Source organism: Histomonas meleagridis (genome assembly GCF_020186115.1).
Source record: "Histomonas meleagridis strain 2922-C6/04-10x chromosome Unknown contig_35, whole genome shotgun sequence".
Classification (NCBI taxonomy): Eukaryota; Parabasalia; order Tritrichomonadida; family Dientamoebidae; genus Histomonas; species Histomonas meleagridis.
The window spans coordinates 238,126-262,179 of record NW_027150878.1 but is presented as its reverse complement, the minus strand read 5'-3'; the positions used below and the strand labels follow the sequence as shown (position 1 = coordinate 262,179).

General features: G+C 30.0%; 7 protein-coding genes across 7 annotated transcripts; 4 read left to right on the top strand and 3 right to left on the bottom strand.

Moving 5' to 3' along the window:
- Positions 1 to 120: 120 nt before the first annotated feature.
- Positions 121 to 1,985, bottom strand: GO595_005553 (Transcription initiation factor TFIID subunit 5; the record flags this gene model as incomplete). Its single annotated transcript, XM_067918808.1, has 2 exons — positions 121 to 147; positions 882 to 1,985. 2 exons carry the CDS (start codon positions 1,983 to 1,985, stop codon positions 121 to 123), a joined length of 1,131 nt encoding a protein of 376 aa, XP_067774349.1.
- Positions 1,986 to 2,547: 562 nt separating this feature from the next.
- Positions 2,548 to 3,288, top strand: GO595_005552 (uncharacterized protein; the record flags this gene model as incomplete). Its single annotated transcript, XM_067918807.1, has 1 exon — positions 2,548 to 3,288. The coding sequence occupies one exon, from the start codon at positions 2,548 to 2,550 to the stop codon at positions 3,286 to 3,288; it is 741 nt and encodes a 246-aa protein (XP_067774348.1).
- Positions 3,289 to 4,031: 743 nt separating this feature from the next.
- Positions 4,032 to 4,994, bottom strand: GO595_005551 (PIKK family atypical protein kinase; the record flags this gene model as incomplete). The annotated part of the gene is made up of 1 exon (XM_067918806.1): positions 4,032 to 4,994. One exon carries the CDS (start codon positions 4,992 to 4,994, stop codon positions 4,032 to 4,034), a length of 963 nt encoding a protein of 320 aa, XP_067774347.1.
- A 5,619-nt stretch (positions 4,995 to 10,613) lies between these two features.
- Positions 10,614 to 11,681, top strand: GO595_005550 (actin 1; the record flags this gene model as incomplete). Its single annotated transcript, XM_067918805.1, has 1 exon — positions 10,614 to 11,681. The coding sequence occupies one exon, from the start codon at positions 10,614 to 10,616 to the stop codon at positions 11,679 to 11,681; it is 1,068 nt and encodes a 355-aa protein (XP_067774346.1).
- Positions 11,682 to 12,532: 851 nt separating this feature from the next.
- On the top strand, positions 12,533 to 14,614 carry GO595_005549 (phosphatidylinositol 3-kinase, root isoform; the record flags this gene model as incomplete). Its single annotated transcript, XM_067918804.1, has 1 exon — positions 12,533 to 14,614. One exon carries the CDS (start codon positions 12,533 to 12,535, stop codon positions 14,612 to 14,614), a length of 2,082 nt encoding a protein of 693 aa, XP_067774345.1.
- A 2,804-nt stretch (positions 14,615 to 17,418) lies between these two features.
- On the bottom strand, positions 17,419 to 18,234 carry GO595_005548 (Phosphatidylinositol transfer protein; the record flags this gene model as incomplete). The annotated part of the gene is made up of 1 exon (XM_067918803.1): positions 17,419 to 18,234. One exon carries the CDS (start codon positions 18,232 to 18,234, stop codon positions 17,419 to 17,421), a length of 816 nt encoding a protein of 271 aa, XP_067774344.1.
- Positions 18,235 to 21,013: 2,779 nt separating this feature from the next.
- On the top strand, positions 21,014 to 21,823 carry GO595_005547 (40S ribosomal protein S2-4; the record flags this gene model as incomplete). Its single annotated transcript, XM_067918802.1, has 1 exon — positions 21,014 to 21,823. The coding sequence occupies one exon, from the start codon at positions 21,014 to 21,016 to the stop codon at positions 21,821 to 21,823; it is 810 nt and encodes a 269-aa protein (XP_067774343.1).
- Positions 21,824 to 24,054: the final 2,231 nt, after the last annotated feature.

Genomic DNA, 24,054 nt, shown 5'->3' with positions numbered 1-24,054 from the left:
TCGATTTTTGTTGCGAGCGGAGCGAGCACACTCGGGGGATTGGAGGGGTCTGAGGCCTCCGGAGGGGTCCGAAGGGCACCTCCGGAGGCCTCAGACCCCTCCAATCCCCCGAGTGAAAACTTAAGGTCGGGAATGATCACGAGGACCCTAGGGGACCCGCCGGGGGCGGGTCCCCTAGGGTCCTCGTGATCATTCCCGACCGCATTATATACCTACCTACATTGTCTATAGTAATGTGATAGCAAGCTCGCTTTTTGAATGTATCATGACTTTTTGAATGCACTAATAACATATTATTATTATTATTTTCATTCAGAATTTTAAAATTAATAAATATAGAAAAGCACAACTAATAATTTATAAAAGTATGGATTTATTTTTTGCACTGGGTAAAAAATAAATTTTAGGTGAGAAATAAATAATTTTTTTCTCAATCAGTTGATATTTTTACATGTTCAAGCGGTTCGAAGTCAAATTTGAATGAATGGACGAATAAAAATCACTCAATCAGCACATATCGTTCTCAAAAACAATTTCAGAATAAATCTATCATGAAACGGTGGTATGTGTTGACTAATATTCGGAGAAGTCAACAATATTACATAGAATGTCGAATATTTGTATCTCAAGTATTTTAAAGATCATTAAAATTTGCAAATTTTGACATTTTGTAATAATTCGATCATTCGCATCATTATTTAGGGAATGTGCAAACTGGTTATTTTTTCCGGTATTATTTACAATAACATTTTCCTGAGCGCTACATCTCTCAAATTGTGGTAATGATTCAGAACTTTATATAAAAAACCTTTATTACATTATATTATTATTCCACCTCTTATAGATCTTCCAGCTGTACAAACCAAATTCCGATTTGTCACAGTTATTGAATCTATAGTTGAAGCAATTGCGTCTGTTTTCAATACGCATTCGCTGTTATTATTATTATCATGAACATTCCACGCGCACAAAGCGCCTGATATTGAACTTGCCAACAGCACCGATCCATCGTTTGTGAACTTTAAGTCTGAAACAGGAGAACCGAACTCGTTAACATCCCAAACTTTAACACCTTTTTCCATACTCCATAAAATTACATTACCATTTTCACAACCGCACGCGACCAAATTATTATTTGGACTTACATCCAACGCTATCGGTGGAGATCTCCCGCAACTAAACATTGCTGTTTGATTTCCACTTGCGATATCCCAAACTCTCATAGTTAAATCATTTGCGCATGATATAATATTTCGAGTATCTTGTGAAAAAATCACTTTGTTAATAGGTAATGTATGGCCTATGAACAAACGTAAAACATTTGGCGAACGTAATGACCATAATGAAATAGTTCGATCACGTGAAGCGCCAGCAAAGAATTCATTTCGTTTATCCCATGCAACACTTACCACAGGCTCTGCATGCATTTTATAATGTGCTATAGGACGAAACGCTTCAACATGTGCTACACGTATTTGGCAATCAGTTCCACATGAAACTATCATGCGCGAATCACGTGTTATGTCTGCATTAAGTACTCGGCCCGAATGTGATATTAATGGCGAGTTAGGCTTATCATTAAATAATCGTATGTTACTATCTAATGGGGTTAAACAAACACTTGAATCACGTCCTATGATTACAAGGCGTGAACATAGTGAAACTTTCATATATGAAATTCGATTGTTATGATTATATGCAACAACATGTGATACGTCGGGAAGTGTTTGTGTAAGATATATAGAACTGTCAACGTTTGTAACTGATGGTGGAAGTGTTAATTCGGGATGAAATAAAACGCTCATTGGTTTGATATAAATGTCATTTTCTGCTATAGGCGTAAGAATTGGTTCAGTCATTGACCCCCAATTGCATATGTCAACATATAATAGTGGATGGTTATTGTTTGGTGATATGGTAATGTTGATAAACGTTGTGATGATAAATGATAAAAGTGCTTGCTTGCGACTTTCAATGATACGCATAAGATCTTCAAATGCCATATGATTCATTTGAATATCAAAGTGAGGCGGTTTATAGTTGATCCCATTTGCTAACATTTCATCAATTTCTTCATGACATTGAGTGGGTTGAATATGTTTATACCTTTGAATGAAATTGCGTGCATCATCATCTTTGTGAAGTTGATAAAGTTGATACGCAAGATGTATAAAAAAAGGAAAAATGAATTGCATAAAATCAAGTTGAAGAATCATAGGTGCCTTGAATGTGACACCAAGGAAACTATCATATGAACGACATATGTTTGTATATGTTCTTGATTGAATAAGATTTTCTATTGATTGGTCTAATGTTGTTTGCGATTTTGTGTTTAGGAACCTTCGTGGTTGTTTTCCATTTTCGATTGGTGTTATTTGTATATTTCTTTTTTGAAGTAATTTTACAACAAAAGGTGGTAAATTATTGTTCATTGATATGACATGCTATGTGAAATATGGAGGCCGTTTATGATAATAACGCTTCTCATGCTGATTTCTCAGAAATAACTGCTTTTGCACTCAAATAACCGTTAAATTATAAACCGTTATGTTATGCTTCCTTATCTCTCTTTGCGCTTCTTCCCAAAAATCACCAATTAGCATTTCATCTCTCAACGCTCTTAAAGGAAGAAGTCATGAAATTGATTTAAATGAATTTATCTCTAATGAAGTCTTTGCAACACCAGATCTTGTACATTTTCCTACTTACAACATATCAAGTGAGTCTAACACTAGCATTAAATACGACGTTTACAATAGTGATGCATGGATTGTAGTATATACAAATACCCAAGGTTATATTTATATACCTACTCGTACTTTTACTATTGTCAATATATCTACTGCTGACACCATAAGCCGTACATACACTGAATCATATTATCTTTCCCCATATTATACTCAAACAGAAACATATTGGGTTGTTCAAACAAATACAAATTACGTTGTTCCTAATTTTAAAGACCAATACATACATGCAGGAGTAATAATTGCAGTCTCTGTTGTTGTAGTACTTATAGTGTTTTTCTTTAATTTTTGTGATTGTTGCTTCATATCTATGTCTAAACCAAATGACTTACGCCAAGAAAACCAAACAGGGCAACATGACACAGGTACACACTTTGATACCACACATCATGAATTAACCCCAGAAGAAATCGAAATGCAAGCAATCCAACAAGACAATGCTGCTCCTGCTGCAACGCCACAACCAAATATGGACTACAGCAATGAGATGCCCCAAAATCCATATGATGTTGATTCAGATAAATCAAATGATTGGGATTAAATATGTTCGATTAGTCGAAGTAAACGTTTTATAACATAAGAGATTTATTGGTTAGGTCATTAAAAAATGTTTAATTTTATGTTTATTTGGTATATTCAAATATTATTTATTCTGGTGTGACATCTGGAAAATTTAATGAAATAAGCTCGTCGAGGTTGTCTTTCAAATATTGCATCCAGTTCTGCTTTTTTTCAATATTCTGTGCAATTTTTTGACATTCTTCAACCATCTTTTTTGCAAAATCATCAGGGTTCTCACCTGCATCAAGGAGTTCAATAAGCTCAGTTGGTACAGATCCTGTGACATTTTCATGTGAAATTATTTGCAATTTTTTGAAAGATTCAACAATATCTGAAAGTTTAGTATATAGATCTATTCTTTTTTGTTCCTCAAAATGTTCCAATATTGACATTCCGTCATTAAGTTGACTTAAAAGAGTAATTAGTGCTTGGATTGCTTTTTCATTCCCAGACATCACTTTTGGTAAAGCACATAAAAAGTGACAATAAATCAATTTTGATTTGATCGTTCATTATTCAAAGCATGAGCACCTTAATGATAAAACATTTGTTGATGGATAGCATGACAACACATTTTAGTGGTGCTCTTGGTGATTTTTTATCACAATGAATAGAAATACATTTTGATTAAAGTGCAAGCTCTCGATCTTTTTGTATTTTCTGCTACAAAAATCATAAAAAATCCGATTGTTTAATATGAAATTAAAACAAATAACAATTATTTCACCAAAACGGGCACCATCCCATGTAATGTCTAATATACAAATTTTCGTCTTTTGCTATTTCTATTAATTTATCCACTTGTTTTCCCACTCTTAATCTACAATTTTCATTACCTTCTTCGACAGGGTCCAATCCTTCCAATTTCGCAGCGACTCTATCCAGCACCTTCTTACTATCATTCATCACTTTTCTTTCGGAGAAAATTGGCTCGTGCATGAACACCTCCAACTGTGCGATTATTGAACTTTGGTTTTCTCGTAGTACTCTCATTACGTCTTTGCAGTATCTCCTGAACAAACCTTCGACTCTGCCTCCGTCCAAAGCGTTCTGTATCATTCGCGTCATACGGAAAGGAACTCTTTCAGGGAAGAAAGTTCTTGACATTGTCACCTCGAAAGAATCTCCAAAGTCGATATGTATCACACGTCCGGTGTGTCTTTGTATCATTATATTCGATGGATGTCGATCTCCTAAACCAATGACATAACCAGCCATAGACATCAAAGCAGTCGACACAGTAAAGTTATGATTTCTTTGTAACCAAATCGTTGGAGTTGGTGAACGTAACCATAAAAGTTCTCTTAGTTCATTAGCATTCGTATGCTTCTTGATTTTATAAAAGATTTCAATACGTTGGATACTTGTTAATGAATTATAAATGTCGCCAATGATTTTGTTAGAGATATCTCGCTCAAGTGTTCGTGGAATACGTCGATGTTGTCGGAAATCAACTACAAGTTGTTGTAATGTGTCCGATCCTGTTACCCATGAAATAAATCCTACATTTGGAGCAAATGGTATAATTGAGTATTGGACAACACTTAATGAATGTGTTAATGTAAATCGATATTTTTGTAATAAGGAATTAATTAAGGTAAATAATTGCATGATTCGACTATCCAAGCGTAAATCTTCATTACCTTTAAGTAAATATTTCCATTTATTACCAGAATCATCAACCATTACAACACATCGTGGTCGTTGTTGTGAAAATAATACTTGTAAAACTGGCTCAATATAATATAATTGTGGATATTTTAAGTTGACGGAATATGTACCTGGTATTGCAATTAAGAAATTACGTTTATGACTTAATGAGGATGTGAAATTTTCTAATTGAATAAAATCAGTCTTCTTTAATTTGCATTCTAATTTATGTCGAAATGATTTAAGTTCATCATAAAATTGTGATATAGTTGTTTTATCTTTAGCTATAAATCGTTCAAATAATACACTAATTTTTTGTAATGAATGAGAAAATGTATGAACAAATTCCCTATCGTTTTCACATTTAGGGTTTCGATTAATTTGAATCAATTTTGATATTGTCCGAATTATAGAATCATAATTATTCGGTGAATGAAAAATATGATCAATTGCATTTAGCCATTGTTCATGGATTGATATAGCAGTTCGCCTCATTCCATTTACTAATAAACATAAATCACTATATTCTTTTTCATGGCTCACTTTTAAACGGTCGATCAACGATAAAGCTATCGTTGACTTTTCATCGTCGTCGAGTAAACATAAAACGTTTAAAGGGTAAAAAACCGCTTGAAAATGGTCTTTGCCAAAAGTTTCTATTATGTGAGCCACTGCTTGTTTTACGAAAGTTCCTTTACTTGCAATATGTGCCACAATTTGAGGGATAATTTCTATTAAAATTTGAGGAGGTAAATTAAACATTTCATTAGAAATTTCGTTTGGGAATTGAACATCTTCACCATATCTAAAGAAGATGGAAAACATTTGACAAAGATATTCCAAGAAATTTGATTGATTTAAATGTGTTGCTTTTAAGAATCCTTGAATTGCATTTAATACATATTGTTGATTATCTTTTGAAACTAAATTTAATACGGAACTATTAGCATAAGCCCAACCGACCCAAGTTCTATAATCATTAGATATTAAAGAAATTGATTTATTAAATATTTCACATAATTCTTTTAATGAATTTGGATCATTCTTTTTAAGTTGGAATCTCCAATTCGCATGAATCCTTAATAAACGAGCTTTTTGTTTTTTCGTTAATTTAGAAACGTTTAAATTCGAGAAAAGTTTTTGAGATTCTTCATCAAGATTTAATATATTAAAATTAGGAACATTTAATATTAAATTTAAATTACCTATTAAATGTTCTGCTTTTTCTTTTTCGCCATGTTCCCATTTGATTTTTAATTGCGATATTAATATATCTGGTGTTTTTTGTTCCGAAAAAAATCGTGCATAATAAGCATCGATTAAACCCCATTTTCTTTCTTTCCTTAAGATAGATAACATCTTTAAATATGCATCAATATGTTCTGCAGGAGATAAAACTAATGAACGAATTTCAATCAATTTTGTCCATGCATCACTTTCTCGTGATAAATTTTGTAATCGATATTGCCAAACTTTTGGTACTTCTTTTAATTTATGTTGTTTCATTGTTAAAACTTCTTGTAACTCTATAAAATATTGAGAATACACAAGAATTTTCGATGCCTTATTTTCATTTGATAAATTAAAAACATATCTTTCATTAGTTAATTGATCAAAACCTTTTAATATATATTTTTCTGCTTCATCATATTTACCAGAAGATATTAAAAATAATGCTTGAAATAAAATTGATTTTAAGTCATTATTATCTTTAATATATGAAACGAATTGATTAACTTTATCATAATCATGTGAATGATAAAATGCCCATGCAAACCATATTGCATTATTATGTTTATCTTTTTCATTCATTAAATCAAACGAATGAATGTTTTGACGAATATTTTCCCATAATTCTAAATGTGCATAACACTTTAAAAAACAATTGATATCACTTTCTTTTTGTGATTTATATATTTCTAATGCTTTATCCCATTCACCTAATTCAGTGAACCAATTACCTATATCTTCATGATTTACAATATTACTTACAGCTGTTAGTAAACCTCGAGCAGATTCAAATCGTCCCATTCTTGAATTAAGTTTTAATAAACTTTCGATTGTATTTAAATTTGTAGGATGTTCTTGATGATGTCTTTGTAAATAAAATAATGAAGAAGCTGTAGAACTACAAGATTGTGCTAATAAATCATCTGGAATTTGGAATGGATAACCACTTTTAATTAAGAAGTCTGCTAAATTTATTAAATTTGGATCTTTCTTTTCGAAATCTTTTAAAATCATTTCGATTTTTTTTGAAAATTTAATTTGATCTTCAAGTGAAGCTTCTTTCCAACATGATAAAAATGCGACATTTAATAATACATTACGAAATGATAATGATTGATTCATTACACTTAAACAACTTCTAATTGAAGGTTGAGGAGAATTTTGTACAACTCTTACACATAAATCTTCAACCCATTGTACTGAATTATTATAAACAGGATTAGGTACTTCTTTAAATATATCAGAAGTTATTGAAATTACTGAATTTGTTAAATAATTTAAATGATCAAATTGTAATTCTAATGGTATTTTTTTAACAAATGGAAATTGTTCTAATGAAATATTTGTTGAGTTAATTTTATTAAATTTGTCTAAATTTTCAATTTTAATGTTATTATATTTACAAAATTGTTCAAATACATAAAAAGGTACATTACAATAAATAATTAAACTATAACAAAGTTGTACCAAATTATTTAATTGATTTAATTGTGTATTATTATTTAATAATAAATATAAACATAATTGTGTAATTCGTGACGTATTAATTTCTGTTGAATATGTTTGAATTAACATTACTAATGACATTAAAATTATATTTAATTTATCTAAATCTGAATTACTAAAATTGTTTTCAATAGATTCTAAATAAATATCAAAACTTTGATGTTGGAAATATATTGAAAATGTTATAAATTGTATTAAAGTTTTAAAATATGTTAAATCTTTAGTATTTATATAATGGAAAATTAAAATATATAATTGTGAAGATACATTAGAAAATTCTTCATTTAAATAATATGATAAAGCTAAAGCAACTCTTAAACATTGTAAATCATAAATATAATTCTTTAAAATTGGTGTTAATATATCAAGATATGGTACTATATGAGAATTACATTTTATGATAATTAATTCTAATTCATTAAATAATGTTGATTTATCTTCATTAATTTGTAATGCATCAATAAAACCATTTAAAACAGGCTTTAAAAATGGTATAGCATAATCAACTTCATAATAAAATATTATAGAAATAGCTTCAAATAAACTTGGAGAAGATTCTTTTGATAACATTTGAGTTAATTGAGTCAAAATGAAATTCGAAAAATATGAATTCTTTGTAGAAAACATATTTTCAACAGTATTATTTTCATTATCTATTCCAATTAAATCAGGATTTGATATACCTAAATTACCTACGAGTTTTAAAATTGATGTAATTAATGAATTAGAACAACTTTTCTTACCTAATAAATGTATTAAACATGTTCCAAGTTTAGGGAATTTAGATAAAACATTAAATTTAATTTCTTTTGATGTTACAATCTTTGTTAAAGATTCTATTGCCGCAAAATATATCGAATCATGAAGTTTTATAGAAAAAACATGGAAATAAATTGGCATTATTTGATCTAAAAATGGAATTGTATAATTTGAAAGAATTTCTAAAGTTTTAAATAATGAAATTGTTCTTTTCTCAGTCCATTTTTCATTTTCGATTTGATAAAATCGATATAAATAAATATCTTTATCAGAAAATTCGATTTCTTTCTTAAAATTAATTTTTAAAAATATTTGATCAACATAATCTTGTAAAGGATTTGTAAAATTATTATTATTTAAATTATCAGGTAATAAAAATGATAAACAAACCCATAATATATTTGGGATGAAACTATCCATAAATTCTACAAAATATTTAGCAACTTTAGGTAATAATGAACAAGTTTTAGAACAATATGAATTAAATTGATTAATTCCTGAAGGAATATTATTATTACAAAATAATTCAATAATAGGAATTGTATTAAATGGACAAATTCGAGCTGTTTCAGCTATTAATGGTATTCCTACTCTTCGTAACTTAAATGATTTATCTGATAATAAAGATGATATTAATGAAGGTGGAATTGGTGCTTTTAAATTCCTTACTGCATAAATACGTACAAACTTAGATAAGTCATATAATGCCATTTTTGTTAATTCATCTTTTGATCTTTTACTATTAAATGTAGATAATGCTTTTACGACTGTTAAACGAATTTGTGTTGAACTTGAATAACTTAATTGTAATACTTTATCAATTATAGTGTTTAAATCATAAATATCATTACCAAAATATTGTATAATTAATAAAGAAGTTTCTTTTTCTTGATCAGTTGAATTACTTTGAATTCCTTGTAAAAATGTAATGAATTTGGATTTGATTTCATTTGTATATAAATTTTTATATTTTAATGCTTTTATATAATATTTACATGGTGTACCATTAGAAAAAAATTTTGGTTGAATTGGGATTTCAGGATATTTTTTGATTATTGTATATAAAAGTGAAAATATTTCATTATTACATTGATGAGATGCTGCTAAAAAAACACCAATAAAATCAATTATATAATTAACTTCTAAAATAGATTTGTCAAAAACTAAAACAAATGATCGCAAAATTTCAATTAATTCGGATTTAGGAGTTTGTAATATAATTGGAACAAGTGTGCTGACAATTCGAGTGGTGAAATTAGGTGTGAAATAACTTGGATCTGATTTAAATATATCTAAAAATAATTCACATGATGCATGAGCAACATCACTATTAACTTTGAAAACTTCGAATAGTTTATCAAAAAGTTGCTTTGTTTTGATGGAATTTGGATAATGTTTATAAATAATTTGACATACCATGATTGCACCACAATATTGTTCTTTTTGTTTATGACTTAAAGTATTGATACAATCAATAAAGAGACTATCTGCAAAGTTATTGGCTGTATGTGAAGGGACATATTGAATATGAATTTTTACAACATCATAAGCTACTTCGCGAAGCTCTTTGTCTTCAGATAAAACAGAGCTCCAAACTTCTGGGAAATGACTAAGAGTAACACTAAAAACATCAGTTGGAATAAATTGACCTACTTCACGTAATATTTGTAGAGCATTATAAATATAGATCTTCCGGTAACTAGAGGTTATATAAAGTTTGGCTGTTTCAAGTATCTCTTTAAGAAAAGGTAAATTATCAGAAGATTCATCCATTAAATGAACAATATTATAAACAGCAATCTGGCATATGAGTCTAATCTTTGAGCCTGCAAAAGATTTTAGAATTGGAAATAATCTTTGTGTTTGATCAAATGAATTATGAAAGTATTGAAGCTGTGAAATTAATTGTATGCATGCCATTTGATCATTTGGTAGACTACTGCTTGACAATTCTTTAACTTGTGTTTCCCAATTTGAGAAAATAGATGAAAGTTCAGTATCATTTAAAACTAATAACTTTTTTCTTAAAGTTGAAATCTGCTTTGTATGACATTGTTTCCATGATTCTAAATCTGTTGGTATTTTTTGCACATCGCTTGATTTTTGAACATTCATCAATTGACGATTAAATTTGATTCAATTTTTAGGAAACGAATTGTCATGAATTCTGATTTAACACTTGTAATTGACTTTGGATCTGGTCTTGTTAAAGCAGGATTCGCAGGAAGTGATTCACCTTCTTTAGTATTTCCAACTATTTTTCGTAAACAAAGAAATTCAAAAGGTTCAGAATTTATTATTGGAGAAGCAGGACAACCATATTCAGACTCACTTTACAGATCTCCAATCGAGCGATCTGTTATTTGCGATATGAATGGACTTGAATCAATCATTCGTTACATTTATTCAACTCTTGGAATTAAAGGAGATTCTAATCATGTATTACTTACAAAACCGCCTGGTTGTGATTCGAAGCAACTTGAAGATCTTACACAATATTTTCTTGAAACACTTTATTCTCCCAGCATCTCATTCATTAGTTCAGCAACTCTTTCTTTAATTTCTACTGGTAGTGTTACAGGACTTGTATGCGAGTGTGGTTATGGGGTCACAAATGTTGTACCAATCTTTGAGAGTTATGGCCTTGAGCATGCACGTGTAACCACATTAATTGGCGGCTGTGATGTTGATTCCCAACTACGTTCTCTTCTTACAAAGATTGGCATGTCAGAGAATGACAATGATGCAGTTCGTGAAGTTAAAGAGCAATTATGTTATGTGCGTACATCAGTAGAGCAACCTGATCCTTTGCCAACAGCATATGAACCTCCAAACGGTCGCCAGCTAATGATTGGTAATGAACGTTATTTGGGTCCTGAAGTTTTATTTGATCCTTCACTAATTAATATTAATGGTACTGGTATTAGTAACTCTATTTCTACATCAATAGATCGTTGTGATAATTTCTTATGTCGAGAATTACTTCCAAATATTGTTATAAGTGGAGGATCAACAATGTTCCAAGGAATGGCTGAAAGAATAGAAAATGATATCGGAAATATCGTAAAGAAAAAAGTGAAAGTAATTGCGACTCCTGAAAGAAAATATGGTGCATGGGTCGGTGGATCAATTTTTGCTTCAACTTCTGTTTTTGAACAATTTCAAATAACAAAACAGGACTGGGCTAATGAAGGAGATAAAATCTTTAGATATAAGTCATTTATGTAAATTTTGTTTGATATATATTTTTTTTAGTTTGGTGATCATAATTTTGAGAATTTCGAGCATTAACTTTTACTGTGTTTTGGAAATCTTTAAAACAAAATTTCTTCATACAGTAATTCATAAGCACATGATTTGCAAAAACAGCAAAAAACTTATTATGGAAATCTCGTTTTTCACTAAAAATTTATCCTGAAGACCTTTAATGTTTCATTTGGTTGGAGATGATTTTAATGTTAACATTTTTAACTATGAAGATAATAATTTAATAGATGATATTAATAGCAAATGATTTTACTGTGTACATTGATTCTCAGTTACATTTAGGCGCAAAGCATTTTCACTTATAGATAGATGAAATCAAAAATAAGATTAAAGAGATAATGTTTTCAAACCCCCCATTTATATCTCCTAATTTGAGAACCCTTGCTAAAACAACATAAAAAGCACCATTGTGCAATGCACCATTTAGCATTTGATGAATATTAACAATTTTTTTTGATATTTGTATTAAGAGAAATATGTTTCTCCCAACTGAAATATGAATTGGGAAATTGAATTTCCCCCACTTTGCACTCAAAAAATTGAGAGGTGTCACTTTTTGCTATCTGAGTTGATATCTGTGAACAACACCATTTCTCTATCGTTTTTTGGACCACCCTATAGTAAAACATGCAATCATGAAAAAAAATGCAATAATTTTCAATCAAGTTTCAGAAACCACAGATGTTAGACTCCGCGCAATTATAGGCCCATTCATCTTATTTCATAAGAAGCTTCTAAAACAGTCTCATGACGAACATAATAATCGAATTCTTTATCATCCACTTTCATGTTTTGAAGTTAAATTTAAAACCATGCTTGGGTCCACCATTCATGAATACATTGTTTCTCCATTTGATTTTCAGCAATCATCCTCACAATTCCATCAAATTTTATTATTTGATTTTACAATAGATTATCCTAAAGCTCTAATTTCACGTCCAGAATTTTCCATTACCATCGAGCTTCTTCATTCTATCCCAGGTATCCCATCACAAACCATATCAGTTGGTACCTGTTCAAGTATATCAGATGAACATATATTTCCACTTTATTGTTCCACCTCCACTGATTCTTCTGGTGCTGTTATGTGTGATTTGATGCGATTTTATCTCCCTCATATTCTTCCACCATTTCCACGAATTCCATCACCATCCTTTACAAACACATATTCAAATAGTAATGATGTTTTTCCAAAAGAGCGTACAACTTCTAATGAGTCATCTACTTTTCATGGTGATATAATTTCACTTTCTGAATCAGTAACTGACACTTTTTCTGCATTATTAAAAGGAAGTTTTGATTGTTATAGTTGTCCTAACTCTAAGATAAATGTTCACCATACACGACTTTTTAAGTCTGTTGTTATGCCACCGTATCCTCGTATTAATCAATTAAAATCTATTATTCATCGACCGATCATTGATTTTTCCAATTCATCACCAGATGAACGTGAACTATTAAAACGTTATAAAGAATTCACTTCTAAGTATCCATCCGGCTTATTAAAGCTCTTATACATGGATGTTGAATTAAATTCATTTTCCACCAAATTAACATTACCAATTACATTAGCACTTTTCCTATTATCTCCATCACGTGTCAAAAAGACACCACAAAACATTATTGATCGATATGTAATGACATCATTAACAAAAGCATCACATGACGAAGTCTTAAATTTAGCATCATTCATAGTTGAACAATCAATACCATCACAATCCGCATTTGATTTTATGGTTCAAACAAGTTTAAATGATCCCGAATTTGCAGTAGCTGCATATTGGGCATTTCATGTCGAATCTGATAAATCCAAACGAGAAAATGATGTCAAACGAATATATCATAAATGGAAAACATATCCCGGCTGTGAGCCATTATTTAAAGAACTTCATAATGGTAAGAAACAAATTATGTTGTTAAAAGAAATAATTAATGGCGTTAAAAGTATTAATGGTAAAGAGAACAAACTGAATTATGTTCGAAGTTCACTTTCAAACATTACATTTGAACGTCCATTTCGTTTACCTTTATGTCCATCATTTGTTGTAGAAAAGGTATCAATCGATAATATCATTGTCTTTGGTTCATCACTTCAGCCTATAAAATTAGACTTTTTAGATAAAAATGGAAATGTATATTCTGCGATATTAAAAGTCGGAGATGATATGCGTCAAGATGCATTAGCCTTAACTACAATACGTTTCATTGATGAAAACTTAAAGCGATTTAATATCGATATGTATTTAACACCTTATTCCGTTGTTCCTATTTCACGTGAATTTGGTTTATGTGAATTTGTAGTCGGAGCTAAAGCGATATCTAAAGTCCTTGAACAAACGAATGGAAATTTGGAGGAATTCTTCGACCAAGAGAATAAAGAAGAATGTCGAGATCGATTCATTAAAAGTTCGGCAGCGTATACCGTAATTTCATATGTTTTAGGCGTAGGAGATCGACATCTCGACAATTTGTTAATGACTTCGAATGGAAACTTTTTCCACGTCGATTATGGATATTTGTTCGGACAAGACCCAAAGCCTTTGCCTTGCGCCGTCCGTGTTATACCTGAAATGATCGCTGCTTTCGATTCGAAAGAGGATAAACAAACTATAGGTTACACAAAGTTCTTAAGATATTGCGCAGTGGTTTATAACGCAATTCGAAGAAAAGCAGACGAAATTTGTTGTCTAATAGCTTTGATGAGAGAAGCTGAATTGCCTCATTTGCCAAATGAAGATACAAAAATTGCTGCAATTTTGTTGGATAGATTACACTTGGATTTGACTGAGAAACAAGCAGGAAAATTAATAGTCAACGAAGTGGATAAAAGTGTCGCCGCTTTATTCCCAAAAATTTTCGAATGGCTTCATCAAGCAAAAATGAATTTTTCTTAATGTTATTATATATAAAATTTGTTGTCATTTATTAAACAATTTTTGGATTTTTTATAGTATTTGTTTATTAGAAATGTTTGATGTTTTCTCGATTTATATATATATATATATATTCTTAATATTTTTTCATACATTATTTATTATATCTTTCACAAAAATCAGACATATTATAAATGATTATGATATTTTAGTTTTATAAGTTAATGATATTATTTCAATAATTAATGTGTTTTTCAAGTTAATGAAGATAAACATGTCAATTACATCATTAATTGATGGCTATATTCAATACAAGCACTTTTTTTTGTGAAAGTCAACAGGGACTCTAGCTCACCTGGGAGAGCACACGACTGAAGATCGTGAGGTACGTGGTTCGAGTCCGCGGAGTCCCATTTTTTTAATTTTGTTCTTGCAGTCAAATTTCTATGACTTCAGTTTATAGGAATTCATCACCGAATAATGAATATATAATACGAAACATATTAAACACATTAAAAAATCAATAAATTATAAATTGTTATTGAGCAATAACACCAAGTTGTTTTATTATATCAAATCTTATTCAACCATGGAGAGAAAAGCAGTTCTTCTGCGGATGGTCTCTGGCTCGGGATTATTGCCAGCATTGGCTCGATAAACCCAGCTATATCAGCTGCGTCTTCCTTCACGAGCCCAGTTATGTGGTATCGGTCCCATAACCGATTATTTATTTTGTTTTCATACTATTTGGTTTGATGTATTTAAACCTTTATATATATAAATTTTATGTTAACATAAATAAATTATTCATTATAAAGCACTTATTTTTAATGTATTTATTCTTTAATATTTTAGAAATTTGTACTCTAGAATCACAAGGTTTCTTTCCAGAAAATCAGAATAAAGCATATAGTTTACATGCCATTTCACCAAATTTACAAGATCCTAGTGCTCTAAAACAATGTGTACTTAATTAAGTATCAAGCTTTGTTCCATTAGATATTTATGAAAAATAATTGGTTTAAACAAGTATTTAATGATTTGGAAAAACTAAAATCGTTGTCAAAAAATCCTTCAGATCCTATAAATTACGATGAAGCTAAAATAATTCATGATTACTTATTTTATCCAAAACTTACTTCAAGCTTCGATAATGAACTTTTCAATGGGAATATCACTGATTATTTTAAGTGCACATTTTATAGTTTTAAAAGAGGATTTGATAGATTAGCAAAAGCAGGATTTACAACTGTTTACAAACCTTCTAAAGATTCTACCTCAACACTATATAAGAAGAATACTCATGTTTCAACAAGATCATTTACATTAGTTCACTCTTCTTTTGAATCAGTTTGTAATCGTGATGTACCTATAATATTTAACATTACTACAAAAAGGAATTTGAAAATAATCAAGGATATAAATAAGAAAGATTCAAACACAATGATGTTCCCTCCAGCAACTCACTTTGTAGTAACCAAAGATCCATATGATTTGATATGCATAATTTTTGAGGGGCATTTAAGGTGCCATAGTTATATTGAATTTCATTTGTTTAACCCATTTAAAGTAACAATTGTTGAATTATAAGAAGCTGATGAAGACTATGGTCCGATTATTTATGAAGAACTTCATACACAATCTCCTACCAAAACAACACCAAAAGAGAGTACACCAGTTTATACAACCGGATTTACATTTGAAGAGCTGAACTCTGATGAATACTCTGAGAATTACTATGAAGATAATCCAGAAGCCCCTGAAAAAGAAGAAAAATCTGGTTCAAAAAAAACATATATAATTGTTGATCCTGTGATTGCGATAATTCTTATAGTAATTGTGGCTTTCATTATTTATTTCTGCAGGAAATCTACATTAAAAGATACAAATACACATCAATCGATGTAATGAAAGTAAGAATTTCAACATTAATTTCATGAAAATGAAAAATTCACAAAATAAATATATAAAAAAATATTATTAATATTATTAATAGATAATATGAAAGCGAAAAAAATGTAATGAACATAAATAATTTATTAATATTTTACAGAAACATTAATGAAATAAAAATAAAACATTTTGATGTTTTGCTATTTCTTGTGCAACTTCATTATTTCCATTTGCATATGCAAGCAAGTGAATTGCAATGCCTCTCTAACCATGGAATTCCATTGGTAAAAAATATACATTTACTGCCAAAAAATCAATTAATTTCATACAAAGCGCATTACCGAAAGCATTAGCGACTTCATCTGATTTCAAATGCATTAAAAATGTTTTCCAAATGTTAATTAATTCCGATATATTTCCTTTTGATATCAAGCATTGTTGGTAATAATGTTTGGAATGGGAACTGACAACATTTTGAAATATTACAATGAAATCATTTAAATCGGTAATCAAATTTTTAATTTTCTTTGGCCCATGTTCAAAAAGAAATTTCTTGTTTTATCAAAAAAAAATTAATAATTTCGGTGACTTGAGGGTATCCAACTATAAGGAAATTAATCAGTATGCATAAAAATACTTAAATATTCATTCACAACTCTTCCTGCTTGTACAATCAATGGGTATGAATTCGCAAAGGATATTTCACCAAAAATTCTGAGGAGAAGAATCAAATTTAATCAAATTTTTATATATTTTAAGATGTTTTTGAATAAAATCACAGGTTTACAAAAGCATTTTGTTTAATTAATTTCGGCATATGATAATTATCAAATCGCTTTATTGAACAAGTTTATTTCAAACATCCTTAAATCCTCACAGAGCATATTTCAGTTTCATTAAGTAAAGTTAAATTTGATCTTGAAATTGACTATTTATTCTTGATCGAACTTTTGAGTTTTTTGTTCATCTTGGAGTTCTTGCTCCATTGCTCTTATTTGTTCCATATTCATTGGGAACCATTTATCAGCCCATCTCATCAATGCACGGTGTGAGTCAAGGAATACGTCATGGAAAACAGAATCTGTTGCAAGCTTTTCAACTGCAGTTTGGAGGCCCTTCCACTTGAACATAATCTTGACAATCTTGACACAGACCATCATTGTACCAGGATATGTCTCAGTCCATTCGGGTGGCTTTGTCTCATCTCTTGTATTTTTGGGTGTTGAGAGTGGAGTAGTGATTTCAGCTTCTGGACAAACAAAATTATGCATATCCCATTCTTTCTTTTGTGGCTTTGGATTGGAATTAACAATATCTAAGTAACAAACTTTACGCATAGCAAGCTCTTCTGGTTTTAAGTTCATTAAATTGTCAGGAATTGGTGTATCTCTTGTATAAGGGATGTGCTGTGATTCAACCAACATATAAAACCAATCATCTTGACCTGGGATATGGTATTCAGTATGAAAATGTGGATAACCATTATGAGATGTTTCATGAACATGAAGATACTTATCAGGTATTGCCCAGCGGATAAAAGCTGGAATCCTTGATTTGAAGTGTAGTACTTTGTGTGTGAATTGTCCACTTTCACCATTCCAATCATTGTATGGTTCATTTTTCAAAATTTCGATTCCTTCACCACCACCAGATTCTTCGCGAGTACGTTGTGCACACATGTAAAGATTTCCAATTTGGTATTGAGGCACATTTGTTGGGAGAATAATGCGAAACTCTATTATCTTCATAAAATTGACTATGACTTTTTGAAAAGACACCGCAAAATCCTCTCAAATTTCTGTCAGACCAGCGCTAATTGAACTTAAAATTGCGGTTAAGGTGAAACAAAAGACAAAATCACGTGATTCGCCAATTGAAGCTGAATAACAAAATTTTCATAGGTCTGCTTTGCATAGACAGTAATAACGGGTGAGAAATGATCATAATATTGGATGAAATGTATTATTTTAAAATGAAATTATATTTGAAATAATATAAATTAGTTGTGGACTTATGTTCAAGAACATTAATCCATATTTGACTTTATGTGTCATTGATGAAAATCCAAATTTTATTTATGCAATAAGTTTGTTTCCATTGCATGAGGAAAAAAACGTTAATTGAATCCCCAGGGATGGAAAATTTCTACACAGCTATTATTATTGATGAAGATAAATGCAAGATTAACAAATGCAAACTTAAATGCACTAAAGTTTGTAGTAATAAATCCTGCATTGCAACTGATCAAAACATTTCGATCAACGAAATGTCATGCAATGGATGCGAAATTTGTGCTCGATCATGTCCACTTCATGCCATCAACATTATAAAAATTCCTTATTCCTTGAAATCAGAAACAATTCATCGTTATGGAAAAAATGGGTTTATGCTATGTCATTTTCCCCAACCTATATACAAGCGCGTTCTTAGTCTTGTTGGTCCTCGTGGCATCGGGAAGTCAACTGCACTCCATATTATTTCCAATAAAGTCAAACCAAATTTCGGTATATTTGATGACAAAAAGCGTCCAAGCATGGCAGATGTAATCCATAAATTTAATGGTACTAATGCACAAACATATTTCACCAATTTAGTCAATGGACAAATGCGCTTTCTTCTTAAACCCCAATACTTTTATCAATTTTCCAAAATATCTGATCAAAAAATAGGTGACATACTCAAATCAAGAGATAGTCGAAACATACTCAATGAAATAATTAAAGAATTAAATCTTGAACCATTACTTCCACGCGACTTTTCTATGATTTCAGGAGGCGAATTTCAACGCGTTAGTATTGCTTTTGTATGTATTCAAAAAACTAATGTATATTTATTTGATTCCCCATCATTATTCCTTGATATTTTTTGGATTTTTCGAGTTTCACGTATAATTCGTAATTGCCTTAGTGAAGGCGATTATGTAATTACTACAGATAATGATATTGCTATGGTTGAATATATGAGTGATTTTGTCTCTGTTTTATATGGCATTCCAAATGCTTATGGAATCATTTCGGAACCATTAACTATTCGTAATGGAATAAATACTCTTTTTTCAAACATGATACCAATTGAGAATGATTTAAATCCTGTTAAATCTGATCTGAGTTTCACATATCCAAACATGCGATATGAAATTGGGGATTTCAAACTTGAAATTGAACGAGGAAAATTAAGCAGCGGAGAAATAATTGTTTTAATAGGAAGAAATGGAATAGGCAAAACGACATTTATTCGGTTGTTAGCTAATAGATTAAAACCTAATGAACAAGAGTTTCAAATTCCTGAAATTTCTGTTTCTTATAAGCCACAAAAATTCATTCCAAGATTCGAAGGAACTGTAAATGAATTACTTCAAACTAAAATACCTGAATCATTTGGACAAAAATCATTTGATGAAATGGTTATAGTGCCACTTAATATTAAAGATTTAATGAATAAAAAAGTGAGGAAATTGAGTGGTAATGAACTACATTGTGTTGCAATTGCACTTGCGTTCGGAAAAAAAGCTGATTTATATTTAATTGATGAGATTTCTCCTTATTTGAATGTGGATCAACGTATTATAGCATCAAAAATAATAAAAAGTTTTATTGTAAATTGTGGGAAAATGGCTTTTATAGTAGAACATGATTTAATGATGGCAAGTTATTTGGCAAATAATGTAATAGTGTTCGATGGAATACCTAATGAGGAAACTGTGGCTAAAAGACCACAAAGCTTAGTGACAGGTTTAAATTATTTCTTGAGAAGTTTGGAGGTAACAATGAGAACAGATTCAAATGGTAACTTTACAAGAGTTAACAAATATAACTCTGTGAAGGATCAAAAACAAAAACAAAATGGAACATATTTCATAATGGATTAAAATTATATATGCTTTTAATAAATAAAAATTGTTTTTTAAAGAATTTTATCTTAATGAATTTTGTATAAGGAAAAATATTAATTTTTTTTCTCTCATAATTGCGTAGATTAGAAAAATAAATTTTTAATGAAAGATGTTTGAAGCATTGTTTTAGAAAACGAAATTTTGAGTTTTTTTAAATGTCTAATGATTTTCAAGATTTTTGTATAAGTCAAAAAGAATTTACAATGAATGTAGGCTAACATATATAATTATGGAAGGTTTAAAATATGTTTTTTGAAAAATCATCAATTTTTTGAAATCATTCACTTCTTTATAATTTCTCATAAAATTCATAAATTAACAACATATACAATTTATTTAAATATATTATGTACATTTTTATTTCAAGAAAGTCTTTCTCAAACGAATTTTGCTGATAAGTTTATTTGAAATTTCATATTTTCATATTTTTATTTGATGTAGTAATATTTTTGGACAAAAAAAATCATTTTAATTGTTCTTTATAAAGTTTAATGAATATTTCTTTTTTATATTAATCAAATAATAACACTCAGATTGTGTTAAATGGGAAAAAAGACGTTAATTTATCACTTTTTATGTGTTTAATTTAAACGTATGGGGTGCACCAAAAACGGTTTGGTCGAACCTTTCTTGCTATGTCTGAACAAGTCCCAAAACAAAATGGAACTGAAAGGCGCCAAGGCGGAATGCGAGGACGCCAACAACGTGAACGCCCACAACGTAATGCACAAAACAGAGGTGGAAAAGATAAGTGGCAACCAAAGACAAAATTAGGACGTTTAGTTGCTTCTGGTCGTATCACATCAATCGAACAAATTTACCTTCATGCTATGCCAATTAAGGAACCAGAAATTATTGATGCACTCTTGGGTGATAACTTAAAGGATGAGGTTATGAAAATCATGCCTGTTCAGAAACAAACACGTGCCGGACAACGCACACGCTTTAAGGCAGTCGTTGCAGTCGGTGATTATGATGGACATGTTGGTCTTGGTATTAAAACATCTGCAGAAGTTGCAAATGCCATCAAAGGTGCTTTAATCTATGCTAAGCTTTCTATTCTTCCTGTTCGTCGTGGTTACTGGGGTAATAAAATTGGTCAACCACATACTGTTCCAAGTACAGTTACTGGTAAATGTGGATCTGTTCGCGTCAGACTTATCCCAGCCCCACGTGGTTCAGGTATTGTTGCCGGCTCAGTTGCCAAGAAGCTCTTAGCTATGGCCGGCTTTGAAGATCTTTTCACATCATCAATTGGTAACACAAAGACATCAGCTAACTTCCTTGTTGCTACATATAAAGCAATTGAGGCAACATATTCATTCTTAACACCAGATCAATGGGAGCAGAAGGAACCAGAAGCTCATCCATTTGTTCAATACAGCGATGTTCTTGCCAAGGATAATGAATTCAAAGTAACAAAAGTTAATATCAACTTGGAGTAAACAAGAAAATAACATCAACTTTATTTAAGGAATTGTTGTTTGTTTTTGAATGCATTCAAAGGTGTGCCTTCAAAATGACAGAAGTACGATAGATGGCTTATATTAACGGTCGCTTATTATAAATTCATTAAAAGTGTGAAAATTGGATTAATGCCTATTTATTTGTTAGATATAAATCAGTTCAAGTTCATCTTCATTTTGAGAATCATAGAGATTAGGTATTTGTTCCCAAGCTTATGGAGTTATTTTATATATATAGGGTGTCCCACTTTTCCGTAGAATCTCGATGCATAAAAGAAATCAGTAAAATCGCGTTATATCAAAGAATTCTTTAATAAATTATCTTTATATTATTTTATGATTTTTATTATATATTGAGGAAATGTGTTTTCGAATTTCGTACGACGACCGTTAGTGGTGAAAAAAAATATGAGTCGAAAGGATATCATCATTAATCTATAAAAACAAGAGTGCAATCATCAACAAATTTCAGACATACTTAAAATGAAGTTTGGTGAGAATGCCTACAAGTCATTCACAATATATAAATGGATGACAGAAGCGAAGTTCAATCTCCCAACTCCGAACCGTCGTCTCGATGAAGAAGAAGCTAAAAATACCATAGACGAACAACTTTTATTAAGCCAACACGCCATCATTCTGTCATTCATTATGAAGCAATTCATGAAACAATTCATCATTTAGGTGCTTCTATATGTCCAATGAAAATTTTCTCAGTACTCTCGTCAGAGTTAAGAATTTCTACTTTCAATATTCTTCAAATTGTTCATAAAAATGAAGTGAATAGTTTTAAAAAAGTTCACTTGAAAGAATATGTTTTGTCAAAAGGAGGATATGCTCTACATTTGATTTACAATATGGTGATATTATTAGAAGAATTGCAATAATAATCATGCCATATGATTGAAATAATCTCAGAGATTTTTTGGAAATATTTGAGATTAATGAAACACACAAGGTAATTACCAGTATTGAATAATTTATCTTTATCAAACATTCAAACTTTAGGTGATATTCATAGTTATGCCTTTAGAGAGGACCTCTCTTTATTAAGGATTGATTCCATTCCTAAAAAACAAAAAACTAGTGTTTGTGAATATATGGTTGGTAATAATGGTATATGTATTCCATTTGATTGTATTCATCCCAAACAAAAAACACCTTAAGATGCGTAATTTGGCTCATGAATAAAAAATCCATTGAAATTTGTTTCGAATATGATAAATCATGAAATATTTTGTTCTTTAACTAAAACAATGATATAATTTTCATCTTTATGTATTAACTGTCTAACATTCTAATATAAGTGAAATGATAGACCCTATCATTGTCAGTAAACCAAACCAAAAAAAAGTCTCATTATAGAATTTTGTACAAAAACTTCATTGATTATTGATGTCATCAAAAAGACATATAAGCTGGAAATCAAAAATGGAAAGAGGATTGAATTTATACCGGCAGCTTATTAACTTTTTCATCGTTTTTCGCATATCAATGATGTCAAATTGAAAAAGCAATATAAATTCTGTGTAGTGAATTCGAAATATCTTTAATCTGGTCGTTCTTTAATGGTCAATGAAACTCCAAAATATGAAGAAAAAGATGAAATAAAATATTTCGTGGTGGGAATTAAATTGCACTTTTTAATGTATATTAAAATATATTTAAAATGACAAATCTGATAAATTTTATGCCCCAACGCCTAAAAGAGGTAGTTAAGAACAATGGTGACCATATAAATATTTATTACCATATTTCAATATATTTAATGTAATGTATATACAATATAATCTTCACTCATTTTCATTGATGAATAAGAAAAGAAAAATTTAATTATATTTCATAAAAAATTAGTAATTTCTTTTCACGATAAACATTGATTAATTAATATAATTAAAACATATAAATATTCAACATATTTTATTTATACTCAAATCCATTGGTCCTCATCTTCCATTATCAAACTTTTAAATTCATTGTTCACATCTTTGTGATTTCCTCCCATATATGATGACGTATTATTATTTGACAACGATTTTGCTTTCGTTGTTTCTTATTTCTTTTGAACATAAACATTATAAATCCGACAATTATCAAGACTATCACAATAGCGCAGCATATCATTCTAATTAACAATCCATTTGATATCGAATTATCTTTTGGCGTATTATCATAATCAGTTACAACTAATTTATAAAAGTCAGAATAAT